The following is a 19,426-nucleotide window of genomic DNA, read 5'->3' as shown; positions in this document are numbered from 1 at the left end:
TAGCCTTGCTGTCTCTCCCCTCCCTTTCGCTTTTCTTCTGGTCCTTTCTCAGAATGAATCCTCTCCACAAGGAACAGATTTTTTACACCACATGCTGATTTTTTTCTTTCGGTGCTGAAAGGAACTAATAGTCACAAATAATCACTTTTCCCTTTATGCAGAAAGTAAAGCTCTCATGTACAGTATTTCACTTCTCCCCGTCCCACTTATCTAGCATAAGGGATAGAATATATTTCCCCCTTTCCACCCCTCAATAATTTAGTGCATTATCACACACGGGGGGGGGAGGGGGAGAGAGAGAAAAGGGGAGGAGAAATGCAAAAGGAAAAAGAGACTCAGAAATCTCAGCTGCACTTCTGGCCCTTTTAAAAAGTTTGCTCTGTAAATTGGAATGAGGTCAGATTTGGAGCTTCTCATTGCACGCGGTGATTATTATTGCATCGGGTTCCAAGCCAATAGCAGCCGGTGGGGTGGGGTTTGGCACGAGGAAGCGTTGGATACAGCGAGTGATTGGCCAGGGCGAGGACTGTGAAGGGATAAAGAGGCGCTAGGCGGAATTTGGGGTCCGCTCTAAGCTGCAGCAAGAGAAACAGTGTGTGAGGGGGAAGAGGCCAATACCAGTAGCCCCGATCTGTGTATGTGTCTCTCCTCGCTTTGGGGTTGTGCATGCAAAGGAAGGGAAAACGGGACTAAATATATTTATCGCATTAGTCACCGCTCTTCCTACGGGGAAGGCACACATTTATTAATGCTACCCGGTTGCATGAGTGGGTTTTTTTTTTGTTCAGTACCTCTCAACAACCCAACAATTAACTGCACAAACTCCTGATCACTGACTCCACAGCCACGAGTCCTGGAGTCCGGCTTTTATTTTTTATTTTTGTTTTATTTTTTTTTCCCTCTGTGTGTGTGTATGTGTGTTGCTGGGCTCAGCAGCGAGAGGCTTTATCAGCGCGTGTGCTGTTTTCCTGAAACATCGTGGGCAGAGAAAAAGCACTTGTGAACTGGAACCAACTGCTTCGGGGCGGGGAGGGGAGGGGGGGACACTGACAAGGCGAGGGGGCATCGCAGCATTTTGAAAGAAACTCTTGTTTCTGTTCCACTTTGAACGCGGGCTGCCGCCGCTAAATTAATAGAGAGCAAAGGGGGAAGGACTGCACACAGAGTGCTGGAGACAAGCCTGGCTGGAACTACAACTACTTAGCAAAGGGGCTGCCTGCGCACTGGCCCAGGGCTGAGCATTTGCCGTGGTTTGGGACTGTTTGATTCGTTCCCCTTCCGTGTTGTACCTGTTAAAAGTTGAGAGCATTTTTTTTTTTTTTTTAAACGTTGCACTGGTGCCGAGCTGAGCCCCGGCGACCTCCCTGCAGCCGCCGCCGTGTGTGAGACCCAGAGATGGTGCAGCAGACTAACAACGCGGAGAACACGGAAGCGCTTCTGGCCGGAGAGACCTCGGACTCCGGGGCCGGCATCGAGCTGGGCATCGCCTCCTCTCCCACGCCGGGCTCCACTGCTTCCACCGGCGGCAAAGCGGACGACCCGAGCTGGTGCAAGACCCCCAGCGGGCACATCAAGCGGCCCATGAACGCTTTCATGGTGTGGTCCCAGATCGAGAGGAGGAAGATCATGGAGCAGTCCCCGGACATGCACAACGCCGAGATCTCCAAGCGCCTGGGCAAGCGCTGGAAGCTGCTCAAGGACAGCGACAAGATCCCCTTCATCCGGGAGGCGGAGCGGCTGCGGCTCAAGCACATGGCGGACTATCCCGACTACAAGTACCGGCCCAGGAAGAAGGTGAAATCGGGAAACAGCTCCGCCAAGCCGGGCGAGAAGGGAGACAAGAGCGGCGGGGGCTGCACGGGCGCCAGCGGGGGCGGCGCCGGCAGTAGCAGCGGCGGGGGCAGCGCGAACTCCTCCAAGCCCGCCCCGAAGAAGAGCGGCGGCTCCAAGCTCTCCCCCGGCGGCGGCAGCGGCGGCGGCTCCGGGGCCAGCAAGCCGCACGCCAAGGTGATCCTGAGCAGCAAAGCCGCCGCCGCCTTCCCCGCCGAGCCGCCGGCTCAGGCCGCCCTGCTGCCCCCGGACCACCACTCGCTGTACAAATCCCGCGGCGGCGCCGCCGCCAGCTCCTGCTCGGCTTCCGGCAAACACGTCTCGGAGAAGAAGCTGAAGCGGGTCTATGTCTTCGGCACGGGCGGGGGCCACGGGCAGAGCGCGTCCTCCTCCCCCCCCGGGGGCGCCGTGCCGGCCAGCCCGACCCTGAGCAGCTCCACGGAAGCCAGCGACCCCCTGAGCTTGTACGAGGAGGGGGGCGCCGGAGGGTGCCAGCAGGACGGAGACTGCAGCAGCGTCTCCTGCCCTTCCCCGCCGGGCAGCAGCTCCCCCTCGGATCACCGCAGCTACACCAGCCTGAGGGCGTCTTCCCCGGCCCCCTCCACCTCCCACTCCTCCTCGGCTTCCTCCCATTCCTCCTCGTCCTCTTCCTCCTCCGGCTCCTCTTCCTCGGACGACGAGTTTGAAGACGACCTGTTGGACCTCAACCCCAGCCCCGGCTTTGAGAGCATGTCCCTGGGCAGCTTCAGCTCGTCCGTGCTGGACCGGGACCTAGATTTTAACTTCGAGCCTGGCTCGGGCTCGCATTTTGAGTTCCCGGACTACTGCACCCCGGAGGTAAGTGAGATGATCTCAGGGGACTGGCTGGAGTCCAGCATTTCAAACCTGGTCTTCACTTACTGAGGAAAAAAAAATAAATGCCGGGGGAGACACAGACACACACTATTGAGAGGACTCGCCCACGCTGTTGGGTGTATCTTTTTCCCCTTTTCCTTGGAGGGGCTGATGAAACTGACTCGCTGTGCTTTTAAAATAACCGAGGTGATAAAAGGGATCATCCTTTTTTAAAAAATAGACCCACGCTCGCTCCCTTCCTCTGTCTGAAGATAGACACTCTTCATACACACACACACCCCTTCCAGAAGAGAAGCCTGATGTTAATTTTTAGCAACTGGCGGGAGTGAAGTGATTTTTTTTTTTAAAGAGAGACAGAGAAGTGGGAAAAACCTCACACACACACACACCCACCTCTGTTTTTTATTTGTATCCACTTCATGTGAAGAAGAATGGGGAGTGATACATTGTGCCGAGGACATTGGCGATCTCGAGTATTTTGCTCTTTCCTAAGAGAGATGAGAACTGTTAAAGAAAAACTGCAGGATTTACATGGTGTGGGGGGAGGGGAAGCGAATCCTATTTCTATTTTTTTCCTGCTGCAAGAGGAGATGAAGATGATGGGAGGCGGAAAGGGCGAATTGAGCTAGGGACTGAACTGAGCTCCTAGTTGGACAGAAAAGAGGAAGGTTTTTTTGGTCTGTTTTTGTTTTTTAAAGATGAACTGGAAACACGACTAGAGGAAGATAATAATAAACTGAAATGCATTTGCACGTATAGAGGAGAAGGTGGCAGCGCTTTTCTCAGTCACCTTATTATATAGAGGGAAATAAATCAATAAATTGGAACTTCATGAACACGGAAAACTTTTTTTTTTTTTTTTTTTTTAAACGGAGACAGATACAAAACAGTTTCTGTAATGATGTGGTACCGGGGAAACGGAGGGCGGGCGATTGCTTTGCAAAAAACAATGTTTTTTCTTCTTACTCAGAATCGTGATGGTGTTGGATTATTTCACTGGTGGGGTTTAATATAGCATGTTATCCTGTCTATCTTTTTAAGATTTCTGTAAGACTGTTGAACAGTTTAAAATATAGTGTTAGGATACTATAAAAGCAGATAGATGGCGCTATGTTTGATTCCTACAAAAATCACCAGCTTTTTTTCATTCTTAACTCTTTAAAGGATTCAAACGCAACTCAAATCTGTGCTGGACTTTTTTTTAAAAAAAAAAAAATCAGGACCAAATTTTTTCTCAGAGTATGTATGTGTTTGTTCCTTATAGCTGTAAATGAAAAGACTGTTTTTTCTCATCGATGCTCTATTCCTTTCTTGTTTTTTCCTTGTAAATGTAATCGGATGCCATTTTATAATTGGATGTATTTATACTGGCCAAACATTTTTGACTTGTATTTCTTTGTCCTTTTTTGGTAGTTCTCGTTGTTACTCGCACCATTTTTATGTCTCCTTCACTGAAGGGCTAGAGTTTTAACTTTTAATTTTTTATATTTAAATGTAGACTTTTGACACTTTTAAAAACAAAAGAGAAGAGAGATGAAAACGTTTGATTATTTTCTCAGTGTATTTTTGTAAAAAAAAAATATATATAAAGGGGGTGTAAATCGGTGTAAATCGCTGTTTGGATTTCCTGATTATAATAACAGGGCCGCTGGTTAATGTCTCACCCATACACACAAAAATCAGCCCCTATTTTCTCCATGTTTACACTCCAATCTGCAGGCTTCTTAAAGTGACAGTATCCCTTATACATACCACCAGTGCCCAGTGTATAATCTCATTGATTTCTATGAAGGGGTCGGGGGGGGGGGGGTGAGAGGAGAATAAACGTAATACACTGTCTGCTAACTTCTTTTAAAAATCCCATAATTAAGTAAAACCATATATCGTACAGGCGCTTTAAAGCAACTGGTGCATTTACAGAGAAAAAGGGATCCTGTACCTTTAACTTGTAAACCACATCGTTTGCACTTTTTTTATAAGCAAAAAACGTGCCGTTTAAACCACTGGATCTATCTAAATGCCGATTTGAGTTCGCGACACTATGTACTGCGTTTTTCATTCTTGTATTTGACTATTTAATCCTTTCTACTTGTCGCTAAATATAATTGTTTTAGTCTCTTATGGCATGATGATAGCATATGTATTCAGGTTTATAGCTGTTGTGTTTAAGATGAAAAAAGTGAAAACATCTTTGTACATTTAAGTCTGTATTATAATAAGAAAAAAAGATTGTGTGTTTATGTATGTTAATATAACATGACAGGCACTAGGACGTCTGCCTAATGAGGTGGTTCCGTTAAGGGTTTTTTGTTTTGTTTTGTTTTTTGGTCATCCATCCTGTGCAATATGCTGTGTAGAATATTTTTGTCTAAAAACACAACGTTGGGAAAGAGGAAAAAAAATCATGCCAGCTAATCATGTCCAGTTCACTGCCTGTCAGATTATTGATATACCTTCTGTAAATAATCTTTTTCTTTCTTTTTTTTTTTTTTTTTTGAGAAGGAAATAAAATCAGCTGGAACTGAACCCTAAACATTTGACTGTTTTTGTCATCTTTGTTATGCTGCAACTTTCCCGTGTGGTTATTCTGTAACGGTGTTCTACACCGGTGCTATCTGTATTAGCAGTTAAATAAAATATACTTACAGTGATGACTATAAAATAGATCTTTTTGCAGGAACATGTACCGTGACACCCACTCACCCTTCCCCCCCCCCCTCTCAAATCCTCCGCCTCTGGAGAGGCTTGACAGACCAAAAGCCTCGAAGTAAATGGATGTTAGTCTGAATGTGTGCAGTCGCTGAATGCTCTCTAGGAATTTTCGTGCATTAACCAAATGCTAATAACCTTTCTCTGGAAGTAGAAAAGACTGCAGTGGGAATGGGGGATGGGGAAGCTGCACTCGGGAGCTGGGCTAAACCCACTGACATCTGAGACGAAATCTAGACAGCAGGAATGTGTAGAGGAGGCCACATCAACCGTTTGTCATCGCAGTTTGACCTTGTGACTTGAATCCTGCCTTGCCATTTCAGTAACTATCTGGCAGGAAACCTGCACTGTGGAACGATTTGTCAATTTCAGTCTCCTCCAAGGTGAAAGAGACGTTGCTCAATATCCTAGCATGAGCAAAGAACGCCGTGCAACCGATAGAGTTGAAGTGTATAAATACATCTTTTAGGGGAGAGAGGTTAGATTTACCAACAAAGATTTCAAAATAAATGCACTAGTAGAAAGAGATTTGTTCTGCTGCCCTTTTCCCGACAGATACATTAATGAAGAGAAGTGAACCGTTTCCCCCTCCCTCCCATACACCCTAGCTTAATAGATATGAGAGGGAGGGGTGCCAAAGTAATCCACAACCCATTTTGCTATTAACTTGGGCTCTGTTCCCCAGCTTGGAAAGAGATGCAAGCTTTAACATATGCAGACCTCATAGCAATACCGAGACTGTAGAGAAGGAAAATAATTGTCACCATTTATTTCTACAGTACAGTAGGCATGCTGTTTGCAAACTGAAAGGGCAACTTTTTGGGTGCCTTGGGTTTTACGAGATTTCATCAAGCAAATTGCTGTTTATATTCCTCTCTGTCTTTGTCACAACTTCTTAAGCAGCAGGAGAGAGAGAAGCTATCGGAAAAGCTGTCAAGAGTTGAGGAAACTTGGAAATAAAGTAGGCGTGTGGTGTGGAAGCCTAGTATTGGCATGGTAAAGTGGGGGGAGGGGAATGTGTGAACCTAAACTAAGTAGTTCATTGTACTGTAAAGTCAGTGAAAATCAAGTGATTGGAAAGAAATCCAACTACAATATTTCAATAAAATTTCTTGTTTGAAAAACCTCTATCTTGCCAACTTTCATCTTTAATTACTCCAGTAATATATGAATTCAAAGTAATCGAAGACTTCTTGTGTTTGCTGTTGTTTATAATTTATTTACATAGTAGCACTATATACATTAGACCTGTGTAGCTTTTTTAAATAGGCATTTAGAAGAAGTCTCCATTAACTTGAACCTGTGGCATTTCTGGAGGCTTTCTGAATCAAGGAGAACATTTGGGATTTTGCAGTTTGTCCACTTTTTTGGCCAGGTGTCTTGTCTAATGAGGGTTTAATGATACTATACATATGTGTGCTTTCTTAAGTTTCTTGAATAGATTCTCATTCCCATGGGAAAACACATCAACTATAATAATAAACAAACTCAAAACTTAGGAGTGATTGGATGACTTTGTTTCAGGCAGCCCACACTGGTGCAAAATAGATTCTCTGGAGGATTTCAATTAACTCTTTGCAAATAAAGCTTTTGCAAAGGGTGATAAAAACCAACACTAAGTTGAGCACAAGTGGAAGTGTGTGGGGAGGAGGTAGAATGGGAATTCGATGATTTCATCGACTGCTAGGGCGGACCCAACTGGCTCGCAGCCAGAACTGTGATTAACTGCAGGGCAAGAGGGGAAATCTGAGGAGAAGGCAGCCTGAAATGATGGGTTGAGTACATATAGGCTTCTTGGCTCTGCAATTTCTCTGTTCACTATTGTGGAGCATGTTATTCTGCTAGATACCTGCTCTTCCTGGGAAAAAGCAAAGGGGTTCAGGAAGCTAAGGCAAACCATTCCCTACTATCTGAGTTTCTGCACTATCATATAAGCAGAAACTTTGCTCAGATATCCTTCTCCTCTGTCCATCAAAAAAAAATCTGTATTATATGCTAATAACATTTTGAAAAGCACATTTTAAAACCCTATATATATATATATATACACATACACATAATTCCATCTGGGTGTCAATTTACTGTTGGGTTTAATCCATAAATATTTCTTTCTTTGAAAAAAAGCTACGTTTAATTTGGGATTTTGCAGAGCTACTTACATGATGGAGGTTACTTTTACACTGCACTACCCTAAATCAACTCTTGTTTTGTATTTCTGATTCAGAAATCTACAGTCACGGATACTCTAAATTTTCTCTTAACATCATCCACCCAAATCTTATTTCTAACTTCTCTCCTTTCAAAATAAAATAAAATAAAAAAAATCCCAGTTGGAGCATCAGTAGCATTTCTCTTACATTTGCTACCCAGATGACTCCTAAACATCCTTATCAAAGGGTGTGTAATGGGGAGGGCCGCATCCTTTTGTGGGTGGTGGGAAGTAGCAGGGGGAGTGATGGAAATTATAGTAGTAATTAATGTGTGTGTATATATATAATCTCACCATTGTAAGGATTTTGAAGTGCCTAATTTGATGTAGTTATACACACAGGCTTTTGAGACTAGACACAGATGATGGGAAAAAAGATATATATCATATATGGGAGTGGGGGCAAGATTGAATTTCAGATTCTTCCGAGTGACAGCATTTGGCATTCAGTCAGACCATAAGCCCTGAGCATTTAGATTGTGCCACAATATGTCAATTATTTCTAATGAGATTTTACCGTTGACTACAGTTAACTTGAAGGGTTTTATGGTTTCCTGCATAAGTTGTTTTCATTTTCAGTTATAATAAAGTCCAGTATTACCAAACTGATTTATTTCTCTGGGGAATGTTTGGTGGCACAAGTTGCTTCATTCATATAACTTAATGGAAGTGGCTCTCTTACATTCTTTTTAAATAAAAAATATTTAGACATTCTTTGCTTTCTGTAATAAGGACCCATGCAGTTACTTTGACCAGAGATCACCAAACTAAAGCACAAAATATTAGAGAAAATATAACCTAATGTTACTATACATATTCAATTTTATTTTGCTTACAGAGGGGCTTAATTAAAACAGCATGCCATTACATTTTTTAGAAGAAAAATTAATAGTCAACAGGAAATTCTGAAATCTAATGGATATAAAGAAGGATTTTTGGTAATAAAAACAAGTTTATGGTAGTACAATTAGCTCCTGTGTACAACACATAGACCTGCTGGTGTAAGGAGCTGAACTGCTAGATTCCAACTTGTTTAAAGAATTACCATACCACTGTATTTTTAAACAAAATTTGCTTATTTTTAAAACAAAAACTGGACTTAAAAGATATGTGAGTGCCGTTTACCCATCAAGTCTGTGGTTTTATATCATTCAGCTCTGCCTCTCCTTTGAGTCATTTCATTACCTTCCTTGTGAAGTAGCATGGGATGTGGCTGCATTTACAGAACATATTTTCTCTCTTTTCCAAAGAGAAGTACCCCAAGAGTGATTAATAAAAAGAACACGATTTTTACCTTCATGTTATTCTTCCATCATGGCCTCCAAGTGGCAGCAACAAGGGATTGGACCTGGAGCCTAAATCACCTCTCTCTGCCTTTATCCAATGTGGTGCATCTCAAAAGCTCAGATGAGAAAAGATAAATTGCTAATATAGACATTTTAAGTAAGACTTATGCTTTTTCAATGTAATTGGGGATAAAAAGAGGAAAATCTTAGTGCATGAAGAGCAAATTATTGAATTGAGGTTTTGTTTACTTTATTTGCAGCATTAGTGTCAATTACCCAAACTGAAAACTAAAACAAGTGTTAACATTTAGATGTTCAATCACCAAATGATATAAAACATTTTGTTTTGACACCTAGATAAAGACTAACATGAACACCTTTTATATGGGATAACTTTCCCTCATGGTTTCTAAAAAGCTCTGAAGTCATTAAAATATTTAATGACTGGCTCTATAAGTATAAACAGTTTTGGGTTTTCCAGGATACAAAAATGATCAATGTGCACTTTGTGAAACCTTTCTGCCAAAGATCTTGAAGTACTTTATAAAAATCACCTATCCAGAATGTAAATATGATTGTTTTATGGTGGGTGAACTGAAGAACAGAAGTTAGATGATTTACCCAAAACTGCATACTAAGCATGTAGTATCTGGAGTCTTTTTTTTCTTTTGAACAGTTGTGGCTGTTAACTTAAGTTTTGCATGTCCTCTTAAAAACAGATCTCAGTGATAGTAGTAATTTTCAGTGAATCTATTTAACCATGACCAGAACTAAATAATCAGGCATGTAATGATTTATGCATTTGCCCCCAAAGAAAACTTCCTAATGAACCTTGACCCCATTATAATTTCTAAATGAACACTTTTCACATCTTGTTTTTTTCCTAGCAACAGAATAACTCCCCACACCCTTACCTCCCCACTTTCTGACATTGCCCCTTCAACTTTCAACAACACCTTTTCTTTAAGAGGTTAATACATGATAGGTGACAGTATTTGCTGACTCCAGGAGTTACCCTTACATCTTCCTTTTATTTGCATTTAATTTAAAAAGAAGATAATGTAACAGTAGCCACTTTTATCAGCACCTACTGAACACCGCTGTGTGATAGGGATAAGATCTTTTTGTAATCCTGATTGATGCCGTGTTATTGGAGCCAGGAAAAAAGACCAGTCTCTCACCCTGCCTGTCCCAATTTTATTACAGGAGGTGGGTGGTGAATTTTAAACTTTTAGCTTTGAGGAGTATCCATCTCAGTGAGGAGAGGTACAGTGGCATGGGCAAGAGGGAATAGCTCACTGTGCAGAGAGGGAAGACAAAGTACATAGGGAACAGGCCTTATAGGATAAGCAAAGATATTACTCTTGTTTGGGGAGGAGGTTGTTCACAGGTGTGGGAGAGAGTATATTGGACAAGTGTCTGACAGGAGAATGGATCTCTCAGAAGATGGGAACTAGACAACAGGGAAGCTGAGGGCACTGGGCAGTGGTATCTACAGAGTACAGGAAGCAGTTCTTCCCTAGCACATCAGCCTACTTTGAAAGAGGAATTGACAGTCACAAAGATTCCTCCTGCAAGGGAGAGTTTAGAATTGTGTTATCCAGTTGGCTCTTCCTCCATCCTATGCCAACAATTTTGTGCATGCCCTATAAGTATGGAGTATTATTAATACTCTCAGTGCAGTGAGAGGGAAGCAGGAACTCAGGCCAAGTTTACATTACAACTTTTGCTGGCACAGCTATGTTGGTCAAGGATGTGATCTCTGACTGACATAGCTGTGCTGACAAAAGTCCTTAGTGCAGATGCAGTTATATTAGAAAAAGTGCACTTTGCTGGTATTGATGATTATGCTGGAGAGGTAGGAAGCTGGTGTAAAGTCCATCCACAGTATAAGTGCTTTGTCAGTAGAGTATACTGGTATAGCATACCACTATAACTATACTGGCAAAGTGCTCCTAATGTAGACCTGGTCTTACTTACATTTTCATGGGAGCAGGAAGGGAAAGGTTGATCTGTTTTTCTTTCCCTGCTCCATTTTCTTTGTGCTTCATTTGTTTCCACCCCCCATGGCTCTTGTCTGTTTTTCTGCTTCCTGCTTCTCCCTGCATGTCATATCCTTTTCAAGAGGGGCCTTGCCAGTGTTATCACACGTCAGAACTTATCTTCTTCTCTATAGCTGCCCAGTTCAAACTATCTTTCACATCTCACAGCTCCAGCCCTTTATTGAACTTTGTGATTCCAGTATTACACCTCTTTTTCTGCAAAGGGGAACTGTACAGAACATAGGAGAGGAAGAAGAAACTAACTCAGTGTGGATCCATTACACACACACACACACACACTAGGTATCTCTAAGAAGCCTATCACCTTGGTCTCAGACTCCATCTTTCAAATAAAGATATTTCTATATGTTGTCTGTCTTGACTTAGCACCAAATCATGCTCGGTACAAGTTGTGACTGTATTCATTCATGCTAAATTAAAATAGCTGGTGACCTAAATAAATAATTTAAAAGACAGTTGATCAAATTGACTATTTTGAACAAGGGAAGATTACCATGAAAAGGTAAGATTAGACTAGATCTGTCTGTATGATCTTATCACAGATACAAATACTTATATTTTCATGTTAATAGTCATAACAGATCTTGCAATATTATATATGAATTCTTGGCATATCTGAGGAAACAGAAGTCAGCGACTTCTTATTTTAGCAACATATGTGAAGCTTTGCAGTTAAACATGATTAACAGTCCCCTCAATCTCAAGGCAGTGGAGCAAATATTAAAATCTTGTCAAGACTCCAGAGCTACAGTCATGAAAAGTGCAGTTCTACTGTGAATGATACCAGACTAAATCCTGTCAGTGTTGAACAGATGTAGGGAGTAACCCCACAGAGGGCAATCCTCCTCCCAACAGTACAGCATATTAAACATCAGCACAAGACAGCCACATAGCACTCTTCTCTACTGGAAGAGCCATCTGTACTGGAAGAGCCTCTTGTGGGTGCTTCATGATTCCACTGGGCCATGGTCTGCTGACTTGAGCAGGTGGTCAGATGGCAGCACATTCTAGAAAGGGGCACATATTGTTTCCTTTGGAGCAACTGTATGATTCATCCCACAAACACCTTACTCTCCACAGGACTGCACTGATCTACCTGGCTCTGCACCTCTACAAAGGATCAAGGATGCTCAGAGTGCCTTGGACCTGCTTTTTCCTACCTCCATGCACCACTACAGCTACTAGCAGCAAGTGTTATGGCTACCATCTTTACTGACATGGGATTTTGAACTAGGGATCTGAAGAGATCTACTGCTTCAGCTGGCAAGTCAGTTTCTCTGTAACAGACTCATATCTTCTGTAGATTGGGCGCAGAGGGGGACTTCTAACACACACTGCTCAGGAGGCCACACAGGGACGATTCATTTTTGCAGGAGAATCCACACAATTTTTTCAGATCTGTTTTTTTTCAACATAAAAAAGGAAATGGGATTAAAACCAATATACGTGGTTTTGGATTTAGAAAATATAGTTTTAGGGGATGATATGGCTCAGAATCCTTCACATGTAATTTACCAGTTCAAATTCACCTCAGATCATCAAAAAGAAAAGCAAGGCAGCCTCAAAGTTAATGTGAGATATTCTGTATGTAAGTGTAACTGCATACACTCTCTACAAGTAGAGGGAATTTTTGCAAGATCCAGAGCATAATCCCCAGATAAGAACATATTTTTCTGTAATTATTCAGAGGATCCAGAAACCCATTTCTTTTTATAGTAAGTAAACTCAAGTATTATATTGTAATGAAAGACTGCACATAGTTTACATATTGCTTAAATGTACTGATGTCAAATGTAGCTTTGACAGTGGGGAATTAAGTTGTGTACTGGATAAATCAGAAGGCTGGGAAATAGGCCTTCTCACTATAATTCCTGGCTTTGCTGCTCCCTGGAGCCAAAACTAAAAATAAATAGAGGATTTTGGTTTCCCAATTCTTTTGTATGTTAAACTTTAGCTACTCTGCTTTTAAGCAAGCAGGGATTCACCACTTTATATAGTCTCAAGTTATGCACTCAGAAAGGGAGGCATGATCCAAAATCATTAGTCACTTTTGAAAATCTTAGCTATGCTGTTTTCTTTTGGGCAGGTTTCTTATGCCTCATTATATTGTATGTAAAAATGGGTATTCTGATACTTGCCTATTTTGCAAGGATATTATAAGATTTTGTTATTGTTAGTTAACATTCGTAGAGTGAATTGATATTCTTGGATGAAGACACCACTTAGGTGAAAAGCATTATATTATATACAAAAGATATTAATGAGTACAGAGAATTAGGAAAGGATTGTTTGTTCCTACATTTCTAGAAAACTAGGTCAGGAAACAAAACAGGAAGGAATGGAGTAGGTAATTAATGTAAGTGTAAGGATCTTCAATGATCTCTTATTGTGGGATCAGCTTTGGAAAGAAGGGTGAGAATCTTCCCACCATTGATACATGTACATACTCAGCATATGTTACAGAGAAGTAACTACTTGTGTACATGGTGAAAAAAGATTTAACAAATTACAAAAAGGAATGGTAATTGTTTTAGCAAACTCTGTCCTTTGTTTTCCCAGCCCCAGGGAAAGCAAAATATGCACAGACTACATGTGAACTTGCTTCAGTGAATTGGACCCAACTGGATGTGCACAAATTCTAATTCAACTTATGAAATGGGTGCATTTAATATAGTTTTAAAATGCCATATTACAATGAAAAGTAAAAATATATTAAATTAAATTAACTATAGTGTTACTATACAATGACATCCTGTGATGGGGTGTGCACTCCATACTGGCCCTGAAAGAGCTGAGTTGGACAAGGTGGGCCTAATCTACTAATTAGTCTGCAACAGGGAGGGGAGCTTTACGCTGGAAACAGCTAATTAGAGAAAAGATCACCTGTGAAAGACAGGTGGGCCTTCTATAAAAGACTCATAGACTTTAAGGTCAGAAGGGACCATGTTTATCTAGTCTGATCTCCTGCACCTTGTAGGACACAGAGCCTCATCCACCCCGTACTAGAACCCTAGCTGAATTACTGAAGTCCTCACATCATGAAGTTACAGAGAATCCACCATTTACACTAGCTTAAACCTGCAAGTGACCTGTTCCTATGCTGCAGAGAAAGGTGAAAACCCTGCTGGGAAAATGGAAACAGAAGGGGCAGCAGGGAGAAGGCTGCAGTCACTCCCTAGGAGAAGAGAGGAGTGTTTGAGGGACTGCAGAGACAAGTTGTCTAAAATTAGTCCTTGGGAGGAGGGAGTGATGAGACTGGCAACCCCAGAAGAGCGGAGAAGGCCAGGCAGTATGGAAGTGACTCAGGGAAAGGAAACAAGGTGCAGAGAATGGATCTTGGCTGCAGTATAGAGGGTCCCTGAGCTAGAACCCAGAGTAGAGGGTGGTCCCAGAGTAGAGGGGGGCAAAGGGGTCAATTGCCCAGGGACCTGTCGATTTAAAAGGACCCGGGCAGATGGGATAGATCCATAGGTGCTGGAACTAGGGGTGCTGGGATGCTACTGCACCCCCTGGCTTGAAGTCATTTCTATTATATACCAGGGTTTACAGTTGGGTTCAATGGCTTTCAGCACCATCACTGTACAAATTGTTTCAGCACCCCTGGATACATCTATGTGGCGGGTGAGAGCCTTGGAGAGGCTAGCTCCCCATCCTGCCTCTTCTGCCTGTGGCCCCACCCACACTCCATCCCACATCCTATCCTGTCCTGTCCCCTCCCCTGTTTGCCACTGCTCCCCTCCCCCCCCGGCTCAGCCTCCCCACTGTCTCATCCCTCCTCCTTGCTCAGTCCCCCCACTGTCACTGGCCATGCATGTCCCTCCTCTCCTCCCCCACTTGCCCCCCTACTGCTGCTCACCATCTTCCTCCTTCCCCCTCCCCTGCTCAGCCCCCCTATTGTTGCTTGCTGCCTCAGGGGGAAGGGTGTATGGAAGAGATGAAGGGGGGCTGAGCGGGGAGGAGGGACCTGATGAGCAGCAAGTGGCGGGGCCAAGTGAGGGGGAGGGATGCGGTGGCAGTGAGTGGGGGAGAGGTTCGAGCCTGGGGCGTAGCAGAGGTGCAGTGTGAGTGGGGCCACAGGCGGAGGAGGTGGGACAGGCAGCTCTCCTCCCCAAGGAGAAGCTGTACCCATCGACCCGGGTCGTAAACCTCAGCCGTCCTTTCCTAGTGGGGGCCATTGACTGTTCTGCTCTGGGGCCTGGACTTGCTGTCAGCGGGCCTGGGCCCAGATTCCCCTGCCAACCACTGAGGAGTGGCACCCTGAGGCAGTGAAGCAGAAGATTGCCGGAGAGCAGGAACCTGGATACCCCCACCCCAGAAGGAGAAACCACAATAATGCCCTGGCCGGAGGGCTGAGTTACAAAGAGGAGGCTGTGGTTCCTGACAGAGGGAGAGGGGCTGCAGAGGAGAAACTGATGGGGTGTAATCGCTGGAAGGGGTGTCGGCCTACCAGCAGCGCCATCCAGTGGTGAGAAGGGCATTGTGTCACACTTTTTTTTTTTGTAATTTCATTATTAAATTGCTATACATTTGGGAAAACAATATCATGGTAAAGAAATAACAAATCCTAATTCTGTTGGGGAAATCTCTGGATGGGGAATAATCTGTGAACGTAGTTCTATCCCTTTTTCTTCTAGTGTAAGGGATGTAGTCAGAGGAAAAGGGGTATAGCCAAAGTGCTCTTCAGTTATTGCAATTCTCAGCTGCTAAAACATGCCCATGAATGCAGTTGCAGCTAATGCACTTTAGGGCAGTTCCAAGGCTACTCTGAGTTGCTCTTTGGAACTGGACTGGTGCCTGAGGGTCAAGTATTCATAATGGTTGCTTATAGATGTATTTGTGGTTTCCCGGTGAGTCCAGACCTGAGGATTTAGTTCACAGTTCTTTAATCAAAACATATCTTCAATTTAAAAATAACTGACTTATTAAACAAAGGAAGTATTATTTGTAGTTAGTAAATTGAATTGATTGTTTCTGGTCACCATGTTCAAGATTTTAGAATTAGTAGATCTCATCCTCTCACATTTGGTTTTATTCATAGACTGGAGAAGGAAAATAAACTTTCCTGCTTTTTCAACTCCCAACTGGTTTCTCAATTTTCAGTGAACTTGTCATTGAAATGAGCTAGTTGAATAAACTGAAATTAACACAATACTCTCTCTGCACCTGCAGAAGAGACTACTGCTATCAAAAGCACTTCAACAAACTGTGGTTCCACGTGTTCAGCCAGTGTCTCCACCAGTTCATAGCTTAACATCCTTCAGAACTGTGCCAGCAAACATATACTAGTTTAATATTCTTTTTTATTTTAATTATTTTAATAAATAGGTTTGTCAACATAGAATTGTCATAATTTCAAATTTAATTTAAATAAAATGAAATGTATTGAATTTAAATTTTAAAAATATAATGTAAATTTAAAATCTGTTGGATTTTTTTTTTTAATCTACCCTATTTTACATTACCAGAGAATAACCACCCCTAAACCAGGAGCACCATCTCCATCATGTAGTGAGTGGGGTGGCTGTAGTCCTCCTTACACCTCCCCTTCTTTCGACTTTCAAGCCACACTTATAGAACTTCCTATCTTATTGATGAGATCCTGAGTGCTGTCTATCTCCAGCCTTTCCTCATTATCTTTCTGAGCAGTGCCCCTGCACCCCATTGCACTCTTTTTACTCAGTTAGCCCCAAATATTTCATTACAACAAATTAATCTTAATGTATGAAATTACTGTGCAAGTCAGAAGGACAGGATTTCAGTAGATCGTCAGTACAGATGGAATATAAATTTGTTTTAGATGTACAAAAATAGGAAAGATTCCTATTTAAAATTTGATCTCTGTGTGAAGGCATTTTGTGTAAAGTCAATAAAATAACAGGTCAGATTAAAAATAAATGCAGATGATCTACACAGTAAGTGTTAAATTGAAATAATACCTTCCATCTCATAACCTACATCAGATATTACAAATGGTGTAAAAACAGTGCTTATCATAATTCAGCAAAGTATAAATATGAATGTTTTCAAGAAACAGCATCTCATAAATAAATTTCTGAATTATTCAGATCAGTTTATCATAGCAAATAAACAAGTTCATATTTATGTTAACTAAGAAAAAGACTGCATTTAGTCCAACATAGAAGTCTTTTCAATAAGTATTTTAAAAATAAAATTAAACTTTCTTCAGAAAGAAAAGGATCATCTTATAAGACACCTGACAGCCTGCACAGTCTAACCTTAGTGATTTTAAGCAAGTGGGACTCACGCTATATATAGAATGTTCCTATAAATTTGTGTGTAATTGCTTTAAGTTTCATAGTTTATTAATAGGAAATGAAAACTAAAATTGCCTCTGTATCCAGCTAGAAGAACTGTGCTCATGCAGTAAATAAATAGCTATTTGAATGATTCTGCTAGAGAAGTGTCACTGAGGGGCATGTAGACTCAGGAAAAGAGAGGAGAGAGTTCTGTTGACTCTTTTTCCCCATTCTATGGGTCTGGGGACTTTTTTCCCACCCCTATTTATTCTCTTGCACCCCATGCTTTTAAAGGAGGCGACGTGAAGACCCAGAATTATTTAAATAACATTGATGCTACAAAAGTGGAAACTGTGATTATTCTGCTCATCTGGTAGAGTGCTGTTAATTAAGCAATTTCATCTTAGTATCTATGATATTCCATGAGAACTGTACTAGAAAAATCTGTCATGTTCTCATGGTTGTTTTTGGTCTTTTAGTGCTCCCTAATGAGGACACCTATAGGTGATATTTGATTAAGCTCTGAGCTAAAGCCCACTGAAGCCTCTGGAAAAGCTCCCGATTACTTAAATGGGCTTTGGTTTAGGCTCTTAGTAACCCAGAGGTTACTTTTTCTAGTCAGATGTTATGCTTCTGACATAATTTTTATCAAGTTAGAACTGTATTCAGTGAATCATGTTTACACAAGTAAATTCTGATTTAAAAGTTTTTGTTGTTGTTTATGCCAGTAAGAGCTAAGGTAATTCAGTTCACAGTTACCATAAGGAGTAAGATTGGATTAACTGGTATTGGAAGGGGTGCTGTGTGTGATAAAGGTATGAAATACGTCCATGCTAACATGGGACAAATCTTTATTTCCTTGCCCTGTCACATAGTATGGATCACTGTTACAGAATGTTATACCCCCTTGTCACATGGCAAGGGTCACTTCCCACTGACTGTAGCAGCAGATGTATCATTCTCATCCCCCTTTTATTTGCATGGATGTTTTTTAAATACAACAACAACAACATCACAAACTAACACAGCCAATTAATACAACACATAAATAGAAACATTGAGGATGGAGGTCATAGTTTTGGACATCTGTCAATGACTGCTATATCTCAACCTCAATGGCTCTCTGATCAGTATGTTCATTTACTGTTCTCAGAATAGTTCCTTCAGCAGTGGCCTGCTTTTAGACTGGAAAAAGTAACAGACTTTTTACAATGAAAGCATTCTCTCAAGGACAATTGCACTGCAACGTCACTTCAATCCACCCTTTAGTTCTCCTCCTTTCACTGTACTATTTTCATTACCCAGGCATGCTTGATAATGCGTGAGTTTCTGATGTTGTACTGAAGTTTATGTCCAAGCTGAAGCTGTCTGCTATTTTATAGTATGCCCCAGGAGCTTGGTTGGGAGTCTCTTTTTATATACAATTATTCCTCTGTTTCATAATTATTTGGTTCATATATTCTCTTTGCTGTGAAGCTCTGTGTGGGTATGGCTAAGTATATATTTATTGTGGAAGTTAGCCCTTATTTGTTATTAGGCTGTTTGGACAGTGACTTTCTTTACGGTGGGAGTCCCATTAGCATACAGAAGCTTAAATCTGTGGTTATCCTTATGTAATTCATAAAGCAGCTCTGAAAGGAATTTTCTGGCAGTGGTCATTTAAAATGCAATCTTCTGATTAGAGATATAGCTAATCCCAATTGAGGACATATTTTCCTACTTTTAGAACATTTTAAAATTTTGTAGCATTAGCATATTAGTATATTATTTTGTTGATATAGAAATAGAAATGTTTCATTACATTGATTTTTAACTTGTTCAGTATTTTTCTTTTCCTTTCCTGGAATTCCTTGTAAGGACAATAACTTGTGTTATGCTGTATATTGTCTAATTTGATGTAATCTTTTAAGAGAGAGAGAAATTCTTAGTTAAGTGAAAGTAAAGCTGATTATTTTTTTATTGCTGGTGTAGGTGGCATGTAACATATAAATACATCTGTGTAAAATATCTTTAAAACATTTTCATTAAAATACACCATACAAAAATCACTACAAACAACATGGAATCCAGTGCACCTACCAAATTAGATAAAGGAAGTATCAGGAGGCTAATGTTTGGGTTTTTAGCTTTTAATTATTGTTGTAGCTGTGAAAATGCACAATCTACCAACTGAAATTCCTGGAGGTTACATATATTATAACAATAGATGTCTCAGTT

At 41.5% G+C, this 19,426-nt stretch overlaps 1 protein-coding gene across 1 annotated transcript; it reads left to right on the top strand.

Annotated features, from left to right (window-relative positions):
* Positions 1-590: 590 nt before the first annotated feature.
* Positions 591-5,368, top strand: SOX4 (SRY-box transcription factor 4). The gene has a single exon (XM_067537584.1). It carries the CDS (start codon positions 1,396-1,398, stop codon positions 2,731-2,733), a length of 1,338 nt encoding a protein of 445 aa, XP_067393685.1. The 5' UTR covers positions 591-1,395; the 3' UTR covers positions 2,734-5,368.
* Positions 5,369-19,426: the final 14,058 nt, after the last annotated feature.

This window comes from Emydura macquarii, unplaced genomic scaffold, assembly GCF_026122565.2.
Source record: "Emydura macquarii macquarii isolate MOO-44397 ecotype Brisbane River unplaced genomic scaffold, CSIRO-AGI_Emac_v2 contig_431, whole genome shotgun sequence".
Classification (NCBI taxonomy): Eukaryota; Metazoa; Chordata; order Testudines; family Chelidae; genus Emydura; species Emydura macquarii.
This window is presented reverse-complemented; position numbering and strand designations above follow the sequence as displayed.